At 44.8% G+C, this 19,166-nt stretch overlaps 1 protein-coding gene across 3 annotated transcripts in view; it reads right to left on the bottom strand.

The window, feature by feature from the left end:
- The window catches only part of RFWD3 (ring finger and WD repeat domain 3), a 60,677-nt gene that overhangs the window by 22,318 nt on the left and 19,193 nt on the right, over positions 1-19,166 (bottom strand). For all 3 annotated transcript variants that reach the window (XM_038367736.2, XM_038367737.2, XM_043495376.1), the window contains exons 7-8: positions 13,196-13,310; positions 7,917-8,145 (exon numbers count right to left, since the gene is read on the bottom strand). In XM_038367736.2, the coding sequence (XP_038223664.1) occupies positions 7,917-8,145; positions 13,196-13,310 (344 nt within the window). The remainder of the gene's footprint in view (positions 1-7,916; positions 8,146-13,195; positions 13,311-19,166) is intronic.

Below are 19,166 nucleotides of genomic sequence, written 5' to 3'. Positions count from 1 at the left end.
CCCCGCATTCTGGTCAGCGTGACAGAACTCATGAGAAATTTCAACATTAGTATCATAATCTGTCAATTGCTCTCGACCCAGGTCCTAGACATTCTAGCCAAATTAAACAAATCCCAATGTTCAGTGTGACTGGAGCGCTATACAGGATAATAATGTACTTTCAAAGAATAGTTAAAGGTAATCTGTTCACTTGTACTCTAGAAATCTCAATATACAGAGCTGCATTCCGATATTATTGAGTCAGAGAACAGTCCCTATATAGGAGCTAAGATGACTAAGGTGAACTGAAGTTGTTCAGAAAGAGGAGAAAGTTACTCACCTTGTCCAGTAACTGACTTTCTTCGAGATGAGTGTCCCTCTGGGTGCTCCACTCCAGGTCAAGATGCATCCCTGTGCCTTCGATCGAAGATTTTCACAGCAGTTCCCATACAGGCCTCATGCACTGTCAGTGCTTGAAAAGCATGTGCATGGCCCAGACTCCTCAGTTCTTTCTCTACAATGGAGCTGCTCCAAACTCCGAAGTAGAGGAGAAGAGAGTGGGTAATGGAGCCCGCCACAGGGACACTCATCTTGAAGAGCATCAGTTACTGCACAAGGTGAGTAACCTCCTCTTCTCCTTTGAGAGATGTCCCTGTGGGTGCTCCACTCCAGATGACTGAAAAGCAGCATCTCTTATGATGGTCAGGACTACAGATCTGATAAGAAAGCTGTTGATAAAGACAGCTCGACTCTGTTGGGTGTCTGATGAAGGACAATGCATAAGAGCATAATGTTTAGCAAACATAAGGTCTGACGCTCAAGTGGCTGCCTTGCATATGTTGGAAAGCAGGACGTTGCGGAGAAATGCTATGGAAGTGGACTGGATCTAGTAGAGCAGTGGTTTTCAAACTTTTTTCCTGATGACCCAGTTGAAGAAAAAAAAAAAAAAAGCGTTGATGCCTGAGACCCAGCAGAGCTGGGGATGAGGGGTTTGGAGTGTAGGGGTGAGGGGTAGGGGGTTTGGGGTGCAGGAGGGGGTCAGAGCTCTGGAGTGCAGAAAGGGGCTCTGGGTTTGGGGGGAGCTCAGGGCTGGGGCAGGGGCTTGGTGCGCGGGCAGCTCCCAGTCAGTGGGGGTGCTAAGGCATACTTCCTGACCATTCTGGCACTGTGGATCACAGTGCGCCCTGGAAGTGGCCAGCAACAGGCTCGGCTCCTAGGTGAAGGTGTGCAAGTGGCTCTGTCCAGCTCTTGCCTGCTGGCACAGCTCCCCCCCATTCCCCTGCTCCCATTGGCCAGGAGCCAGTGCTTGGGGTGGGGTTAGTGCGTGGAGCCCTGTGGGCCCCCCCCGCCTAGGAGCTGGACTGGCTGCTTCCAGGGCACAGCGCAGTGTCAGAACAATTAGGGACTAACCTGCCTTAGCTGGGCAGCACCACCAATGGGACTTTTAATGGCCCAGTTGGCAGTGCTGTCCAGAGCCGCCGTGACCCAGTGCCTTACAGTACTGGGTTGCGACCCACAGTTTGAAATCCACTGTAGTAGAGTGTGCCTTGATTGCCATAGGAGGTTGGACTCATTTCAACTGGTAACTGATGTATGCAGTATTGTATCCATTTGGATAGTCTCTGGGTGGAGATTGCTTTGCCCTGAGATTGTTGAGCGATAGATAAAGAGCCTAGGGATCTGTCTAAATGGCTTTATTCTATCATGATAGAAGGATAATGCTCTACAAACGTCAAGCATGTGCACTGCTGCCTCAAATGCATTAGCATGTGTTTTTGGGAAGAATGTTAGTAGGTGAATAGAAAAGGAGTACTTGTGGCACCTTAGAGACTAACAAATTTATTTGAGCATAAGCTTTCGTGAGCTACAGCTCAATTCATCGGATGCATTTGGTTTCTAAATGCATCCGATGAAGTGAGCTGTAGCTCACGAAAGCTTATGCTCAAATAAATTTGTTAGTCTCTAAGGTGCCACAAGTACTCCTTTTCTTTTTGCGAATACAGACTAACACGGCTGCTACTCTGAAACCTGTCAGTAGGTGAATAGGTTCATACAGGTGAAAAGATGAATGCATCTTAGGAAGGAATTTAGGATGTGTACAAAAAAGTGTAACTGTCTCTGAAGAAGGTAGTATACAGAGGTTCGGCCATCAGTGCTCCGAGTTCCCCCATGTGTCTGCCAGACGTAAATGCCACTAAGAAAGGGGTTTTCATGGATAAGTGTAGAAGGGAGCAGGTAGCCAAGGGTTCAAAGGGTTTGTACATCAAAGCTGTGAAGACCAGGTATAGTTCCCATGGCTCAGCCGGTGGTCTTATGTCTGGGTAGAGCGTTTGGATACCTTTGAGGAATCTTTTGGTGACAGAATGGGAAAAAACAGTGGTGTTCTCTACCTTGTGGTGAAATGTTGTGATTGCAACTCAGTGAACCTTTACCGAGCTAAGAGAAAGGACGGCTACTTTGAGTTCTAGAAGGTAGTCTAGCATCAGTGGAAGAGGGATAGAAGCTGGAGGGGTGCGTCTGGCAGAACACCAAGTGATGGAACCATTTCCATTTCTGCAGAGAGGTAGTGAGCGTGGAGCGTGTGCCGCTGTGTAATAAAACTGCACGCTTAGAACAAGTCCAGGCTATTTTCTCATTAGAGAATCACTGAGTAGCCATGCTTTGAGGTGGAGCATCGCTATGTTGGGGTGATATAACTGGCCCCTGCATTGTGATAGTAGGTAAGGGAGTGGGAGAAGCAACATTGGGGGACGGACATCCTTTTTAGAAAGGGATACCATGGTTGTCTGGGCCATGTCGGAGATATTAGAATGACCTGGGACCTGTCTTTCCTTATTTTTTGTACCACTCTGTATACAGAGGTATTGGTGGAAATGCATACAGCAGCATTGAACCAAGTGATCATGAAGTCTCTCCCAGAGAATGCTTTTCCAGACCTGCTCTGGAACAAAATGTTGGACATTTCTTGTTGATTGCAGTTGTGAAGAGATCCATTTGGGGATAGCCCCAGCTCTGGAAAATGTTGTGTAGAATGGTGTCATTTAGCTCCCACTTGTGATGGAGGGGGAAGGATCGACTGAGCTCATCTGCTGGGTGTTCTGAGAACCTGGGACATGCAAGGCTGAGATGTGAATATTGTGTTGGAGGCACCAGTTCCAAAGTTTTATAGTTTTAGTGCACAGGAAGTGGGATCGACTCATCTGTTTATGTAAAACATAAATTAGATGTTGTCGGTCATGACTGATCTTGTAGTTCTTGATGAGGGGAAGAAAATGGAGGCAGCCATTGCAGACAGTTTGGAGCTCTAGGAGGTTTATATGAAGTGTGATTTCTTTAGAAGACCGGAGGCCTTGAGTCGTGAGATGGTCCATGTGTGCTCCCCAGTCAGTGAGGGATGAATCTGTCGTGATGATAATGGAGGGAGGATCCTGCTGGAAGGGGACCCCAGAACACAGGTTGAGAGGAAGGGTCCACCATATGAGCAAATCTTTGACTTTTGAGGGGATAGTTAGCAGTCTGCTTAGTCTGTGCACGTTGGGTTTTGTAGACTGTGGCTAGCCAGCCCTGTAAGCATTGCATGTACAGGTGTGCATTCATGACGATGAATGTGCATGCAGCCACGTGCCTAAAAGTTGTAGGTAGTCTTGAGCGTTGACCTGTGGGCTGCTCCTTACCCTCATGATGAGGTTGCTCAGTGTGCAAAATCTCTCCTTTGGAAGTGATGAGAGACTTGTGGTGGAATCATGATGGGCTCCTATGAAGTCTAGTTGCAGGGTAATAAGTAAAGTAGATTTGTTTATGTTTATTTCCAGGCCAAGGCTGTGGAAGCAATGTACGGTTGTGTAGATCGCTTGAATGGCTTCCAAGCGCGTGTGAGACTTCAGGAGACAGTCATTCAGGTAAGGAAAAATAATTCTCCTCTTTTTCCTGAGGTGTGCCATTACAACAGCTAGAATTTTGGAAAAAACTTGGGAAGCAGTTGAAAGACCAAAAGGACAAAATAGGTAGTGGTAATGATCCATGCCCAACACAAATCTGAGAAAGTGTCTCTGGGGAGGGTGTACAGTGACATGAAAATACACATCCCACAGGTCTAGGGCTGAAAACCAATCTCCCTGCTCCAAACTAGAATCATCATTGAAAAAGGGTAACCACCCTGAATTTCAGGATGAACATGTTTAGTTGTCAAATATCGAGAATAGGTTGTCATCCCCCACTTTACTTTTCAGTCAAGAAATAGTGGGGAATAAAATCCCTTCCCCTGCTGTGGAGCAGGTACCCGCTCCACTGCTCCTGGTTGTAGAAGATGGTGCACCTCTTGACGGAGCAAGTGTTTGAGAGAGGGGTCTCTGATGAGTGATGGGGAGGGAGGGTGGGTAGGGGGCATGGAGAGGAAGGGGATGGCATAACCCGATCGGATGATTTCTAGGACCCATTTGTCCATAGTGATAGCTCCCAGTTGGTGAGGAATAGGAGCAGATGGCGTCCAAAAGGATGGATGGTTACAGTAGGCGCTGGAGTGGGTGGGAGGTCTTCTATACCCTTGACCAAAGCTTCAGATCTGCTTGTTTGATGGAGGGGGTTGAGGTCCTGCGGACTGGGGGTGGGGGGGAGGTTCATTGGGTTCTAGGTCTATGGCGTTACTGTTGTTATGGATCGTAATGTCTTTGCTGTTGTTGCTGGGTGTAAGAGGGATATCGTGGGCCTTGGTAAGGCTGATAGCTGTTTTGTCTCATCCTTCTCCTTCTGCAACATTCCAGTGCCACACTAAGTTGGCAGGCATGTCCATGGTATGGAAGGCCTAATTCATTTTTGCTGCAAAACAGCTTCTCACCATCGAAAGGGAGATCTTAGACAGTGTTTTGCATCTTTGTGGGAAGGGGGAGGAGCTGAACCATGAGGATCACTGCGTGACGACAGCAATGGCGGTGGATCTGACGGCCGTGTCAGCAGCATCAAGGGCAGCCTGAAGAGCCATATGGGATATAATCTGTCCCTCAGAGACCCCAGCTTTAAATTGTCGTCGCTTGTCCTCAGGAACATCATTAATAAATTCCATGAATTTAGCGTAGTTCCTGTGGTCATACTTTGACAATAGAGCCGCATAGTTAACCACCCTAAATTGTAAGGTGGAAGATGAATACACTTTGTGGCCAAATAAGTCCATCCTCTTGCTATCCTTATCATCAGGTGGGGTAGCCCGGAATTGTTGCTGTTTATTTTTCTCGTTGGCCGCCTCGACCACCAACAAATTGGGTGACGGGTGTGTAAAGAGAAACTCTGAACCTTTGGAGGGGACGTAATATTTGCAGTCTGCTTTCCTGCAGGTTGGAGGTATAGTAGTGGGGATCTGCCATATGGTTTTAGCTGGTCCCATGAGGCCCCATTGATTGGCAATGCTATTTTGGAAGAGGTGGTGCATTATAAAATGTCAGCAAGCACGTGGTGGTGTTCAGACACTTCCTCAAGAGTAATCTTGAGCTCATCAGCAACTCTTTTAAATAAGTCCTGGACGTGTGTGAAATAGTCAGCTGTTGGTGGTGGCAGAGGCATAATAGCCTCCTTGGGCAAGACAGATGAGTGTTTATTTAGTTGGAGAGGTGTCAGGTGTGATATTCTCTGCTGGCTGAGCTGTTGGTTCATCTCGTAGTTTGGCATCGTTTGTGGCTGGGGGCGGAGATCTAAGATCCTCTCTGCATGAGGTAGGTCGAGTGCTATAACGTCTCTTATAAGATTCTCAGGGATTCCAGTTTGGCCAATGGCTGGGGAAAGGTATGAGTGGTCCCACCCAAGGGTGGCCATACTAGCGTGGGAATTCCCTGGAATATGAGGAGCGAGATCTAAGATGTCCCCCAGTCACAGGTGTCTTAACGAGAAGAATATCATGGAGAAAAAATGCCGTCTATGTCCTCCTCACTCAAGAGGTGTGAAGGGGCAGGAGACAGTTGCGAGACGGTCCCGGTGGGAGGTCAGTGCCTAGTAGAGGAGAGCCTGGAGTGGGAGCGATAGCTATGTCTCTGATGGAGAAACTGGGGCTGTGTGGCGGCTGGCAGTGCTGAATGGTGAGGCACTATAGGCAGGTGAGGCGTCATGTATTGAAACTGTGCCGATGCAGGAGGCGCAGTCCCTGCCAGTGGCGCTCTGGGCTGAGCTGATGTAGCTGCCTGAGGTGGTGGTGCTGAGCTGGTGCCAGTGATGTAGGTGGTATAGACTCAGGGGGTGTCGTGCATGAAGTCGGCGATGAGAAGTATGACACAGGGAGCATGGTCGGCAGAGCTTGTGGCATCGGCACCGCAGCAGTAGTTGGTGACATCAGTGCCGTCACACTAGTCGGTACCGGGTTCTTGTTGATGACCAACTATGCTGCATTGGAGGCAGGCAACTCAAAGCCTTGAGCCTCGGCACCTGAGCGTGTGGCTGCTGACGTGTGGTTGGTGCCAGAGATGCCTGGAGAAGTACATGTGCTAAGCCATGGAGCAGCCAGCACTGACAGAGCCAGAGTCGTCAGTGATCGCTTGGAAGAGATGTGCCTCCTGAGAGGGGAGGAAGCCGGTCGTTTGCCTTTGTTTTTTTTTTTTTTAAAATCTTGTGAGGATTTTGGTGGTGAATTCTGTCGGGAGGAAGACTGCTAGCCTGAGTCCGATGCGGGTCCAAGGGACTTTTCAAGGAGAATGAGCTTCGGTCTGAGGTCGCTGTCCTTGTGGGTCCGGACTTTAACTTTACTACAGTGTACGCATTTTTGGGATACATGGGATTTCCCCAAACATTGTATGCACTGAGAATGGTCATCAGAGATGGTGTCTTTGCATTTTAGGCATCTCTAGAAGCCTGGTGAACTACACATATTGGGAGTCACTAACTCTGAAGTAAAGAATTTAATTTTTTTTTTTTTTAAAAATAGGAGGCAAGTAATAAACTTATTTAGATAAGTAACAAAAAACTACTAGAACTGTATCTAAATAATGGCTATAAAGAGTGAAACTGCTAAAAACTATCTCTGGACGGGGACGGTGGAGAAGGAACTGAGGAGTCTGGGCCATGCACATACTGTTCAAGCACTCAGAGCGTGCGAGGCAGGCACTGTGCGTGCGCGGCCCATACAGAAACTGCTGCAAAAAATCTCGGATCGCAGGCGCAAGGACGCACCTTCACCTGGAGTGGAGCACCCACAGGGATATCTCTCGAAAGAGAAGTTTAAGATCCCAAATCATTAACCACATAAAATAAATTTGTACTTCAAGTGTCATTCAGAGTATGTCAAAGCTCTTTGCAGTGAAAGCCAGTATGACTGTGTACCTATTTTACAGACAGGAAATAGCTCAGAGAAGACAATCAACTTGCCCAAGGTCACACAGCAAGTCAGAAGCAGAGTTGTGACTACAAAGCAAAGGGGTTCCCAGTTCTCTTCACCCACATACTGACTCTGTATATATATATGCACTTAGTTACAAATGCATTCAAAAATATTTGTCTGTTCCCACATTTACTGGCCAATCCACGCTTCCGAATCTGATGTTTCCTGTATGAGAGATTGCATTTAAATTTTTTACCTGATTCCCTTAGGTGCTTGGCTCTAGCTCTTGCAAGGGAATATAGTCTCTGTGAGAGGCATCACACAGATCTTTCTGCACTCCCCCCCAAGGAGATTGGATTTCAGAACGAAGAGGCAGAGCTGTAAAGATCAATTCCTGGGAGAGAACAATTACCAGCTGCCAATGGGGAGGTAAATTACACTACTGAGAAAAAGCTGAGTTGGGGTCAGGTGGAATGTGGCAGTTGTATTAGTGAGGGACCATCCCCAATCCACAGGGTGGTTGTATGGGTGGGGTAGAGGAAGAAAGAGCAGAGAACATATTTAACTTTTTTAAGCCTGTAGATAAAAATTCTTTGATTCTTCCTATAAAACCCAGAGTGTCTTTAGTTACTTGCTGATTTACCAGGAATAAGTGTAGCCTGCGGAGAGGGCTGTGACACCACAAGACAGCTCAGTGAGTCACAATAAGCCATAACCCGGCAGCTCCCTAACTGAGAAACCAGGAAGGCCTTCTCAAAGTGGTATTTGTGCTGGCTCTGACTGGAGGAGGGACAGCCTGGGAAACAGGAACCGGAGCTGCCAGGTTGCTGAGAGGTGCTAGTGTTGTGCTGGGCCATCAGTGCTTTCAGCTCCTGAAAAGAAAGAGGACAGAGTTTTACTACTCCCTTAAAGTTGTAACTTGGTGTGCTGTGTATTAGGGCTAGTCTACACCAGAAGTGCTGCAGCTTTGCCACTGTAGCATGTCTGGTGAAAACTCGATGTGGATGGGACAGAGCTCTCTCGCTGGCATAATAAATCCACTTCCAAGAAAGGCAGTAGCTATGTCGGTGGGAGAAGGTCTCTCACTGACAAAGCTGTCACACTGGTGTGTAGGTCGGTGTAATTTACTTCACTCGGGGGGGTGGCTTATTCACACTTGAATGACAAGTTATTAGTGTAGACCTGGCCTTCGTTTCTGCTTGCAGATACAGGAGTCTGATACGCCTCAAAGGCAGGGATGTGGGAACATGGGCTGTTCCATAACAATGAAAAACTACTGTACTCCATTTCCATGCTATTACTGGAGTGCTAGATTCCAGTTTACTCTGACTGTAAGTACAATAGAAATCTGCAGACTACTCCAGCAAGCTCTGTTGAAATCTTTAATCAAAATCTCTTAATATTATGTGTATTAGAACCAGTAAGAAAAGGGACCCATGGGCACCACACAAAATCCAAATCACCACCAGGTCAACAATAAGAAAAGGAGTACTTGTGGCACCTTAGAGACTAACAAATTTATTTGAGCATAAGCTTTCGTGAGCTACAGCTCACTTCATCGGATGCATTCAGTGGAAAATACAGTGGGGAGATTTATATACACACACACAGAACATGAAACAATGGGTTTTATCATACACACTGTAAGGAGAGTGATCACTTAAGATAAGCCATCACCAGCAGCAGGGGGGGAAAAAGGAGGAAAACCTTTCATGGTGACAAGCAAGGTAGGCTATTTCCAGCAGTTAACAAGAACATCTGAGGAACAGTGGGGGGTGGGGTGGGGGGGGAGAAATAACATGGGGAAATAGTTTTACTTTGTGTAATGACTCATCCATTCCCAGTCTCTATTCAAGCCTAAGTTAATTGTATCCAGTTTGCAAATTAATTCCAATTCAGCAGTCTCTCGTTGGAGTCATGCAACCCATGACAATAGATGTCTGGGGGCACCCGCTCTTAATCATCCGAGTTGGGGAGGGGATTGTAAATTTTCTGTTGGACATGGAGGCAGGAATCCCCATAGTAAAAAACACATGTAGTGCCTACCCAGTTACAGATTGTACAAATACAGGCAATATAAGGAAACAAGCAAACAATGTAAAAACACCTTCTCTACAGTTCGGTGTGCATGCCATTCAGGAGAAGCGTGCTATCACAGGGAGAGAACATTTAGTGGAGCGGAAACAATAGAGTGATAGGGAAATGTTCCATCAAATAATTGATATGTTAAAGCAGTGGTCACCAACCAGTCGATCGTGATCGACTGGTCGATCCTGGAAACTCTCCCAGTCAATTGCGATCTCCAGTGGTGCAATGGGGTTGCCAGCTGCTGCTAAGGCAGGGTCCCTGCCTATCCCGGCCCCACGCCACTCCCAGAAGTGGCCTGTGGGGTGGGGGTGGGGGCAGGAGTTTGCACATGCTGCTCCTGCCTGCAAGTACTGCCCCCAGAGCTCCCATTGGATGGGAATGGGGAACTGTGGCCAATGGGAACTGCGGGGGTAATGCCTGTATAGGGGGGCAGCGCAAGGAGCCACATGCCCCCCCAGGGAGAATCATGGGAGAAGCATGGAGCCGGGCCGCCCAAGTTAAGTATTGCCCCCTTCAAAATGGGCAGGTTCTGAATGGCTCTGCAGCATTAAGACCAGGTGTAGCATGAATACAACAGGCCCAGCTACGCTGGACCAGCACTTCTCTTCCACCAGCCAACCTGCATCCTCCCATACTCCCTTCTGCACCCCAAGACTCAGCCCTGAGCCTCCTCCCAGAGCCAGCACCTCATACCTCCTTCTACATTCTATACCTCCTACACCAGCCCTGCCTCCCTTCCCAGAGGCAGCACTCTGTACCCCATCCTGCACCCCAACACTCTGCCCCAGCCCAGAGCCCTTCCTGCACCCAAATTCCCTCCCAGAGTCCACCCCCTGCACCCCAACCCACTGCCCCAGTCTCAGGCTAGAGCTCCCTCCCACGCTGTGAACCTCTCGGCCCCAGCCCAGAGCCTGCACCCCCTCCTGAACCCCAACCCCCTGCCCAGTGAAAGCAAGTGAGGGGGGAGGAGAGCGAGCAACAGAGTGGGGGGATGGAGTGAGTGGGGCAGGGCTTCAGGGAAGGGACAGGATACCTGTGAGACAATCAAAAAGTTATTTTGGGCGTAAAAAGGCTGGAGACCACTGTGTTAAAAGTGTCATCATTGGGCTTAGCATTAACAGACCAATGTAATAAATAGGGACAGAATTCACATCTGTTAGAGCTATTGTTGCAATCTCTGTCTGCAGACTCAGGAAGACAGCACTGCATCAGTTCATATTTGGTTCACTGCTGGAAGGTTTCCCCCCCATCCCCACCACCAGGACATCTAGAAACTTTCAGCAGAATATTTTAAAAACTCAAATCTCAATCTGTCATGTGGGGCACAACATATATACCCAGAGGGCTGGCATTTGATACCACTGTTTTAGATGTACATAAGCAAGGTGCTGTATACTCTGTCTTGGGCATTGTTCATGGGATCTACCCCTTGCTACAGAACTGTACTCCACAACTTAAATTTTCATTAAAAACCTCCATGCATTTCTAGCCCTTACAGTTATGACAGTAACTCTGAAAATATAAATGAAGCAAGGTCATCGTTGTGAGCCTGAAACAATAGCTTGAGAAGTGTGAGCTGCCCCATTCATCTCAAAGGATTGAAAGCTCTGAAATCTTGTGATGACAATTTAAAGTGTTAACACTAATTGTTAAGTGCTGATTATTTTAGCAAAACTATCCAGATAGCATGCTTAATTTCACACACCCACATTTCCTGATTTGCAAATGAAATTGCTGCACAATTTTCAGTCTGCCTCAGAATGCCACAGAATCCAGGGACCTTGCTAAAGAATTAAGTTTCAGCTTGCCACCGTGAGCAAGGGGCTATGCACTTAAGGTAGCCTTTTCTTACTATAAATGCACAAGCAGCTAATTAATATGCTTTTAATGAGAACGCCAAAAAAAATTATATACAGTGGTTAAACTACAATAAAAGCCAAGATACATTGCACTTATGCACTCAGGAGCTCAATTTTAGTCATACCAGAAGTATGACTTTATAAAAACTGAAATACTTAAGAATTTCTGTTTAAATAATACTCTCGCTTTAATCTTAGAAAATTCTAATACCAAATGTATATCTATTACTGTATAAGGTTTCAACACTGATTTTGATAATGCAGTTCAAAATTATGGATATTAGCAACAAAAAACTAGCTTACACAGTAATTTGAATAAGGGGAAATTTACATTAGTTTCCATTAAGATTCCTAGAAGTACATGACATTGTTCTATAATCTACTGATTTTGTACCATTTCCCCCAAGAAACTTCCATGCAATTAGAGAATTTGCTATTTAAATATATTCTTCATATTTTTAAATAGATTCATAAGAGCTTGTGTTTATATTATAATTTTATAAGTTTAACTACTTCAAAGCTTTTTATGCCATTTAGATACATCTAAGTGTTCAGTAACACTATTCTTATTAAAATATAAATTGCATATTTCACTACATAATCTCAAATTAAACATATAGCACTCTTATTCCATATACTTATAATATAAAGTTACACAAAATCACATAGGACTCCAATTCTGAACTTTCCATCAAATGTTAATTTGTTAGTGATGTTATCCTTCACTTCATTCAGAAAGTAAAGTATATACAGTACTGCACTTTAATGTTGGTGTGTAATTTTAGGCATTTTGATGCCACAATGAGGAATATAGTATAAATACGAAGATATGGCTGGAGTACGTGTGGTAATAAACCTGTATAGTATTTCTGACTTTTATCCTATTGGCACTGTTAGTCTGAATACTTCATCAATGTAAAAACTGAACAGAACTGCAGAAAGACATTATACTGTGGAATCTAAGATTTACTACATCCATGATTTTCCTTGATCAATGTCCATGGTGAACCAGATCCTCTCATTAGCTCATGTGACATGCAATCTGACATAGGAAGTCAGCCAATTAATTTGTGAAGCCTTGTGTCATGGTCTTGTTGGTAGTCTGTAGCACAGCAGGTGCCACCTAACCCCACAGACAAGGAGAACATAAAAACGGGATTCAGAGTAGCAGCCGTGTTAGTCTGTATTCGCAAAAAGAAAAGGAGTACTTGTGGCACCTTAGAGACTAACAAATTTATTAGAGCATAAGCTTTCGTGAGCTACAGCTCACTTCATCGGATGCATTTGGTGGAAAAAACAGGAGAGATTTATATACACACACACAGAGAACATGAAACAATGGGTTTATCATACACACTGTAAGGAGAGTGATCACTTAAGATAAGCCATCACCAACAGCAGGGGGGGGAAGGAGGAAAACCTTTCATGGTGACAAGCAGGTAGGCTAATTCCAGCAGTTAACAAGAATATCAGAGGAACAGTGGGGGGTGGGGTGGGAGAAATTCAAAAAGCAAAGAAAAAAAAACAAAAGTGAAACTAAGTGGAAGATTGAATAAAATATTTGTATCCCCTGATACAGCAAGAAATGGGTTGACGGTGAAACATTTTTTCCCTTTCCTGCTGGTAACAGCTCACCTTAACTGATCACTCTCATTATAGTGTGCATGGTAAGACCCATTGTTTCACGTTCTCTGTATATATAAAATCGTCCTACTGTATTTTCCACTGCATGCATCTGATGAAGTGGGCTGTAGCCCACGAAAGCTTATGCTCAAATAAATTTGTTTATCTCTAAGGTGCCACAAGTACTCCTGGAAGCTGTGTGTTTGCGTTGACAAGATATTTTATCTTGCTTGGAAGAACACACACAAGCTCGCTCAGATGACACAGGGAAAGAAGGCACATCATGAGACACGGGCTGGAGAGAAGCAGGGCAATGAAGAGCCCATCATCAACAGGCAGCAGCTGAACTTACCTGGACCTGCTTGCGAAGTTTACTGCATTCATCTGTCAAGACCTGCAACTGGAGACGACTCTGTGCGGATTCCAATTCCGCCTGTCTCCGCAACAACTGCTCCTTTTCTAAAGAGCTAAATAGAGGAGGAAAAAAAGAAATGATCATGAGTGGAGACAAATTAGGATGTTCCTCTGGGTTGCAGCTCTATCACCAGTGTAGGTTAAAACACAGCCACGCTCAGGTAAACTTAACAGTTTCAGTAAATCCCTAACGGTCTTGCACTCTATCTCCTTGCCCTGCCTCCCGGCCATTAGCAGGTAGCCATTGTGACACTGCACCCCATAATGCTTTATAGAAATATGCTTATAAATATAAATATGACATAACTGGAATATGTTTTATGCTACATATGCCATGCAACATATCTTTTCAAAAGTTATGTTCTACTGAATGTATTCATCCTCTTTGTATGCATGTATCACTTTTATATCTGAAGTTATGAGTGTTGGCTCTATGCTTGTATTTAAAGTGTTTGCTGTAGGAAGCACAAAAGACAGATTTGGTCAACATAGTGTGAAGGGGTTATTCAAGTAATTGGGAGTACTTAACTAACAATGAATATTGAAAGATGAGGAGTACTTGTGGCACCTTAGAGACTAATAAATTTATTTGAGCATAAGCTTTTGTGAGCTACAGCTCACTTCATCGGATGCATTCGGTGGAAAATACAGTGGGGAGATTTATATACACACAGAGAACATGAAACAATGAGTTTTATCATACACACTGTAAGGAGAGTGATCACTTAAGATGAGCTATTACCAGCGGTGGGGGCGGGGGAAAAAGGAGGAAAACCTTTTGTAGTGATAATCAAGGTGGGCCATTTCTAGCAGTTAACAAGAACATCTGAGGAACAGTGGGGGGTGGGGTGGCGGGGGAGAAATAACATGGGGAAATAGAAAAGGAGTACTTGTGGCACCTTAGAGACTAACAAATTTATTAGAGCATAAGCTTTCGTGAGCTACAGCTCACTTCATCGGATGCATCGATGAAGTGAGCTGTAGCTCACGAAAGCTTATGCTCTAATAAATTTGTTAGTCTCTAAGGTGCCACAAGTACTCCTTTTCTTTTTGCGAATACAGACTAACACGGCTGCTACTCTGAAACATGGGGAAATAGTTTTACTTTGTGTAATGACTCATCCACTCCCAGTCTCTATTCAAGCCTAAATTAATTGTATCCAGTTTGCAAATTAATTCCAATTCAGCAGTCTCTCGTTGGAGTCTGTTTTTGAAGCTTTTTTGTTGAAGGATAGCCACCCTCAGGTCTGTAATCGTGTGACCGGAGAGATTGAAGTGTTCTCCGACTGGTTTTTGAACGTTATAATTCTTGATGTCTGATGTGTCCATTCATTCTTTTACGTAGAGACTGTCCAGTTTGACCAATATACATGGCAGAGGGGCATTGCTGGCACATGATGATATATATCACATTGGTAGATGCGCAGGTGAACAAGCCTCTGACAGTGTGGCTGCTGTGATTAGGCCCTATCAGACGCTCGTTCACCTGCCCCCAGATATCTATTGTCATGGGTTGCATGACTCCAACGAGAGACTGCTGAATTGGAATTAATTTGCAAACTGGATACAATTAACTTAGACTTGAATAGAGACTGGGAATGGATGAGTCATTACACAAAGTAAAACTATTTCCCCATGTTATTTCTCCCCCATCCCCCACTGTTCCTCAGACGTTCTTGTTAACTGCTGGAAATAGCCCACCTTGATTATCACTTCAAAAGGTTTTCCTCCTTCCTGCTGGTAATAGCTCATCTTAAGTGATCACTCTCCTTACAGTGTGTATGATAAAACCCATTGTTTCACGTTCTCTGTGTGTGTATATAAATCTCCCCACTGTATTTTCCACCAAATGCATCCGATGAAGTGAGCTGTAGCTCACGAAAGCTTATGCTCAAATAAATTTGTTAGTCTCTAAGGTGCCACAAGTACTCCTTTTCTTTTTTGCGAATACAGACTAACATGGCTGCTACTCTGAAACCCATTGAAAGATGCCAATCCACATTAAGTTTTCCTGGGGACGTTCAAACTAACATGTAGACAATGTAAAGAACTGAGTCATGCATGGACAGATGACTTCCTCATGTGACTCCAAAACTACATCTTGTAGCTGTGATTCTACACAGGAGAAAGAGGGGTTTTCACCCACAAGAGACTATAAAAGCCCCTGGAAACCCCTCCATTTTATCTTCAGCTGGCTCAAGAGATAGCCTCTCCACCCCAAAGAGATGCCTGAAAAACTGGAACAAAGGACAGTAGCTACAGGGGTGCGAGTGATTGCTGGAAGGAATCTAGTCTAGTCTGACAAAGAAGCTTATTGGAACACCTCTGTGGATGAGATTTACCTGCATTTAGTTTCCTTTTGTATTATGCTTAGACTTGCGTGTTTTTGTTTTATTTTGCTTGGTAATTTACTTTGTTCTGTCTATTACTTGGAACCACTTAAATCCTACTTTTTATATTTAATAAAATCACTTTTTACTCATTAATTAACCCAGAGCAAGTATTAATACCTGGGGGAGCAAACAGCTGTGCATATCCATCAGTGTTATAGAGGGCGAACAATTTATGAGTTTACCCTGTATAAGCTTTATACAGAGTAAAAGCTATTTGGGGATTTGGATCCCATTGGGAACTGGGTACCTGGGTGTTGGAGACAGGAGCACTTCTTAAGCGGTTTTCAGTTAAGCCTGCAGCTTTTGGGGGATGTGGTTCAGACCTGGGTCTATGTTTGTAGCAGGCTAGCATGTCTGGCATAACTAGGCAAGGTACTGAAGTCCCAAGCTGCCAGGGAAAACAGGATCAAAGGTAGTCCCAGCACATCAGGTGGCAGTCCCAAGGGGGTTTCTGTGACCCAACCCGTCACAGCAAGTTGGGTTTGTTTGTTTTGGGGGGGGTGCATAAACAGCTCTCTCATCTGAGTTGCCCTCCTAATGATTTATGGGAGGTGAATAACAGAGGGGCCTTTGTTATGCTCTCAGTTATGCATAACTAACTGACCTTTTATCTAGTGGCTCACAAGGACTGTTTGATTACTTTTCTAAAGACAGACGAGCCCTTTCCATCAATCCCAAAATAAAACAAAATATGGAGGAAAAAATATTCTGTACATTTTCTATGCAAGAATTCAACAGGTACTGAATATTAACAAGCCTACAATACAGCCAGACACTCACTTGTAATAGGTTTCAGAGTAGCAGCCGTATTAGTCTGTATTCGCAAAAACAAAAGGAGTACTTGTGACACCTTAGAGACTAACAAATTTGAGCATAAGCTTTCGTGAGCTACAGGAAGTGAGCTGTAGCTCACAAAAGCTTATGCTCAAATAAATTTGTTAGTCTCTAAGGTGCCACAAGTACTCCTTTTCTTTTTGTAATAATACCGTGAGCCTCGGGTCCTTTTTTCTATTACAAGTGACCCTAATACTAAACAGCAGGAAGAAGTTACTAATACAGCTACATCAAAAAGTACAGATACTGTTGTGATGCCTAAGACATTGTCCAGAGATGTCATAAACCACCTCTCAGACTAATCTATGCCATGTTGTATATTTAGTGATAAGTTTTTGACAGCAACACATTTGTAACTTTTCTTTTAAGTGTCCTTTAAATGGGGGGGGGAGGCAAGTATGTAGCATATAGGAATAGAGTAGTAACCCTTTAAATAATTTGGGAGTTTTTAGTGCTACTGTGTTCTGTTTCAGAAGCTGCTACAAACCAGTCAGAGCAGCAGCATGTGCATACGTAGGCTTTCATGTTTGCAGCTGTTTAGTAAACACTACTAGGTGGGACCTAACTGCACGTCTGTGATTTTGTCACATGTTTTTTGTTGTGTAAAAAGCAAAATACAACTGCATTTGTTTCAATATCGGGGCTGATATTAAGGAAGTTTCCATTACAAACATCTATAGCGAATATCTATATTAATGATATTATGAGTTGCATATCATAGAATCACAGAAGATTAGAGTTGGAAGAGACCTCAGGAGGTCATCTACTCCAACCCCCTGCTCAAAAGCAGGACCAACCCCAACTAAATCACCCCAGCCAGGGCTCTCTCAAGCCAGGCCTTAAAAACATCTGAGGATGGAGATTCCACTACCTCTCTATGTAACCCATTCCAGTGCTTTACCACCCTCCTAGTGAAATAGTATTTCATGATATCCAACCTAGACCTCCCCCACGGCAACTTGAGACCATTACTCCTTGTTCGGTCATCCGATACTACTGAGAACAGCAGAGCTCCATCCTCTTTGGAACCCGCTTTCAGGTAGTTGAAGGCTGCTACCAAATCCCCCCTCGCTGTTCTCTTCTGCAGACTAAATAAGCTCAGTTCCCACAGCCTCTCCTCGTAAGTCATGCACCCCAGCCCCCTAATCATTTTCGTTGCCCTCTGCTGGACTCTCTCCCATTTCTCCACATCCTTTCTGTATTGGGGAGCCCAAAACTGGACACAGTACTCCAGATGTGACATTAATGCCAAATAGATGGGAATTATCACTTCCCTTGATCTGCTGGCAAGGCTCCTAATAATGCAGCCCAATGTGTAGTTAGTGTCCTTGGCAACTGTTGACGCATATCCAGCTTCTTGTCCACCGTAAACCCGAGATCCTTTTCTGCAGAACTGCTGCCTAGCCACTTGGTCCTTAGTCTGTAGCAGTGCATGGGATTCTTCCATCCTAAGTGCAGGACGCTGCACTTGTCCTCATTGAACCTCACCAGATTTCTTTTGTCCCAATCCTCCAATTTGTCTAGGTCATTCCAGACCCTATCCTGACCTTCCAGTGTATCTACCTCTCCCCCCAACATAGTGTCATCTGCAAACTTGCTGAGGGGGCAATCCATCCCATCCTCCAGATCATTTAAAAAAAAAAAAAAAAAAGATACTGAACAAATCTGGCCCAAGAACTGTCCCCTCAGGCACTCCACTTGATACTGGCTGCCAACTAGACATGAAGCCGTTGATTGCTATCCATTGGGCCCGACGATCTAGCCAGCTTTCTAGCCACCTTATAGACAATTCATCCAATCCATACCTTTTTAACTTGCTGGCAAGAATACTGTGGGAGACCTTATCAAAAGCTTTGCTAAAGTCAAGGTATATCTCACGTTCCCCGCTTTCCCCATACCCACAGAGACAATTATCTCACATTGAAGGCAATCAGGTTGGTCAGGCATGACTTGCCCTTAGTGAATCCATGTTGGCTGTTCCGGATCACCTTCCTCTCCTCCAAGTGCTTCAAAATGGATTCCTTGAGGACCTGCTCCATGACTTTTCCAGGGACTCAGGTGAGGCTGACCTGTCTGTAGTTTCCTGGATTCTCCTTCTTCCCTTTTTTAAAAGATGGGCTCTATGTTTGCCTTTTCCAAAAGTCTGGGACCTCCCCCGATTGCCACAAGTTTTCAAAGATAATGGCTTTAGATACATATCCATGTATCTAGAGGTCAAAGAACAGCTTTACTGAATTTGAGAAATCAAATATGAACATAAACATAAGACTAAGAGCACATAGGTGCAAAAGGGCAGAGTTAAGGATGTGTATTCTATCAACTTCTATGTTCCTACCCTGGCATTCTGAGCCTAACGAAAGAGAGGAATTCAGATATCTTGGATGGATTGTGATTACACTGGAAGGAAGGCAGCAGTGAAGTGGGGGGGGGGGAGGACATGAATGGTCAGCAGGAGAGGGTGGCAGCAGCAGAAAAGGTACAGCCTGTAGGGAAGATTTTCAAGGACACAAATAGCAGTTAGTCTTTCAGTCTGAGTTAGAACCCCTACAGCCATTTGTGTTATTTAAAATCTCCTCCATACCATGTTTTGCAACATCACATCCAGTGTTCACAATGAATTGTAACATTACAGAAATCAAAAACACAGCATCAGGCAATGGCACGTGTGACACATGGCCAGAA

The sequence above is a fragment of the Dermochelys coriacea genome, chromosome 12 (genome assembly GCF_009764565.3).
Source record: "Dermochelys coriacea isolate rDerCor1 chromosome 12, rDerCor1.pri.v4, whole genome shotgun sequence".
NCBI lineage: Eukaryota > Metazoa > Chordata > Testudines > Dermochelyidae > Dermochelys > Dermochelys coriacea.
This window is presented reverse-complemented; position numbering and strand designations above follow the sequence as displayed.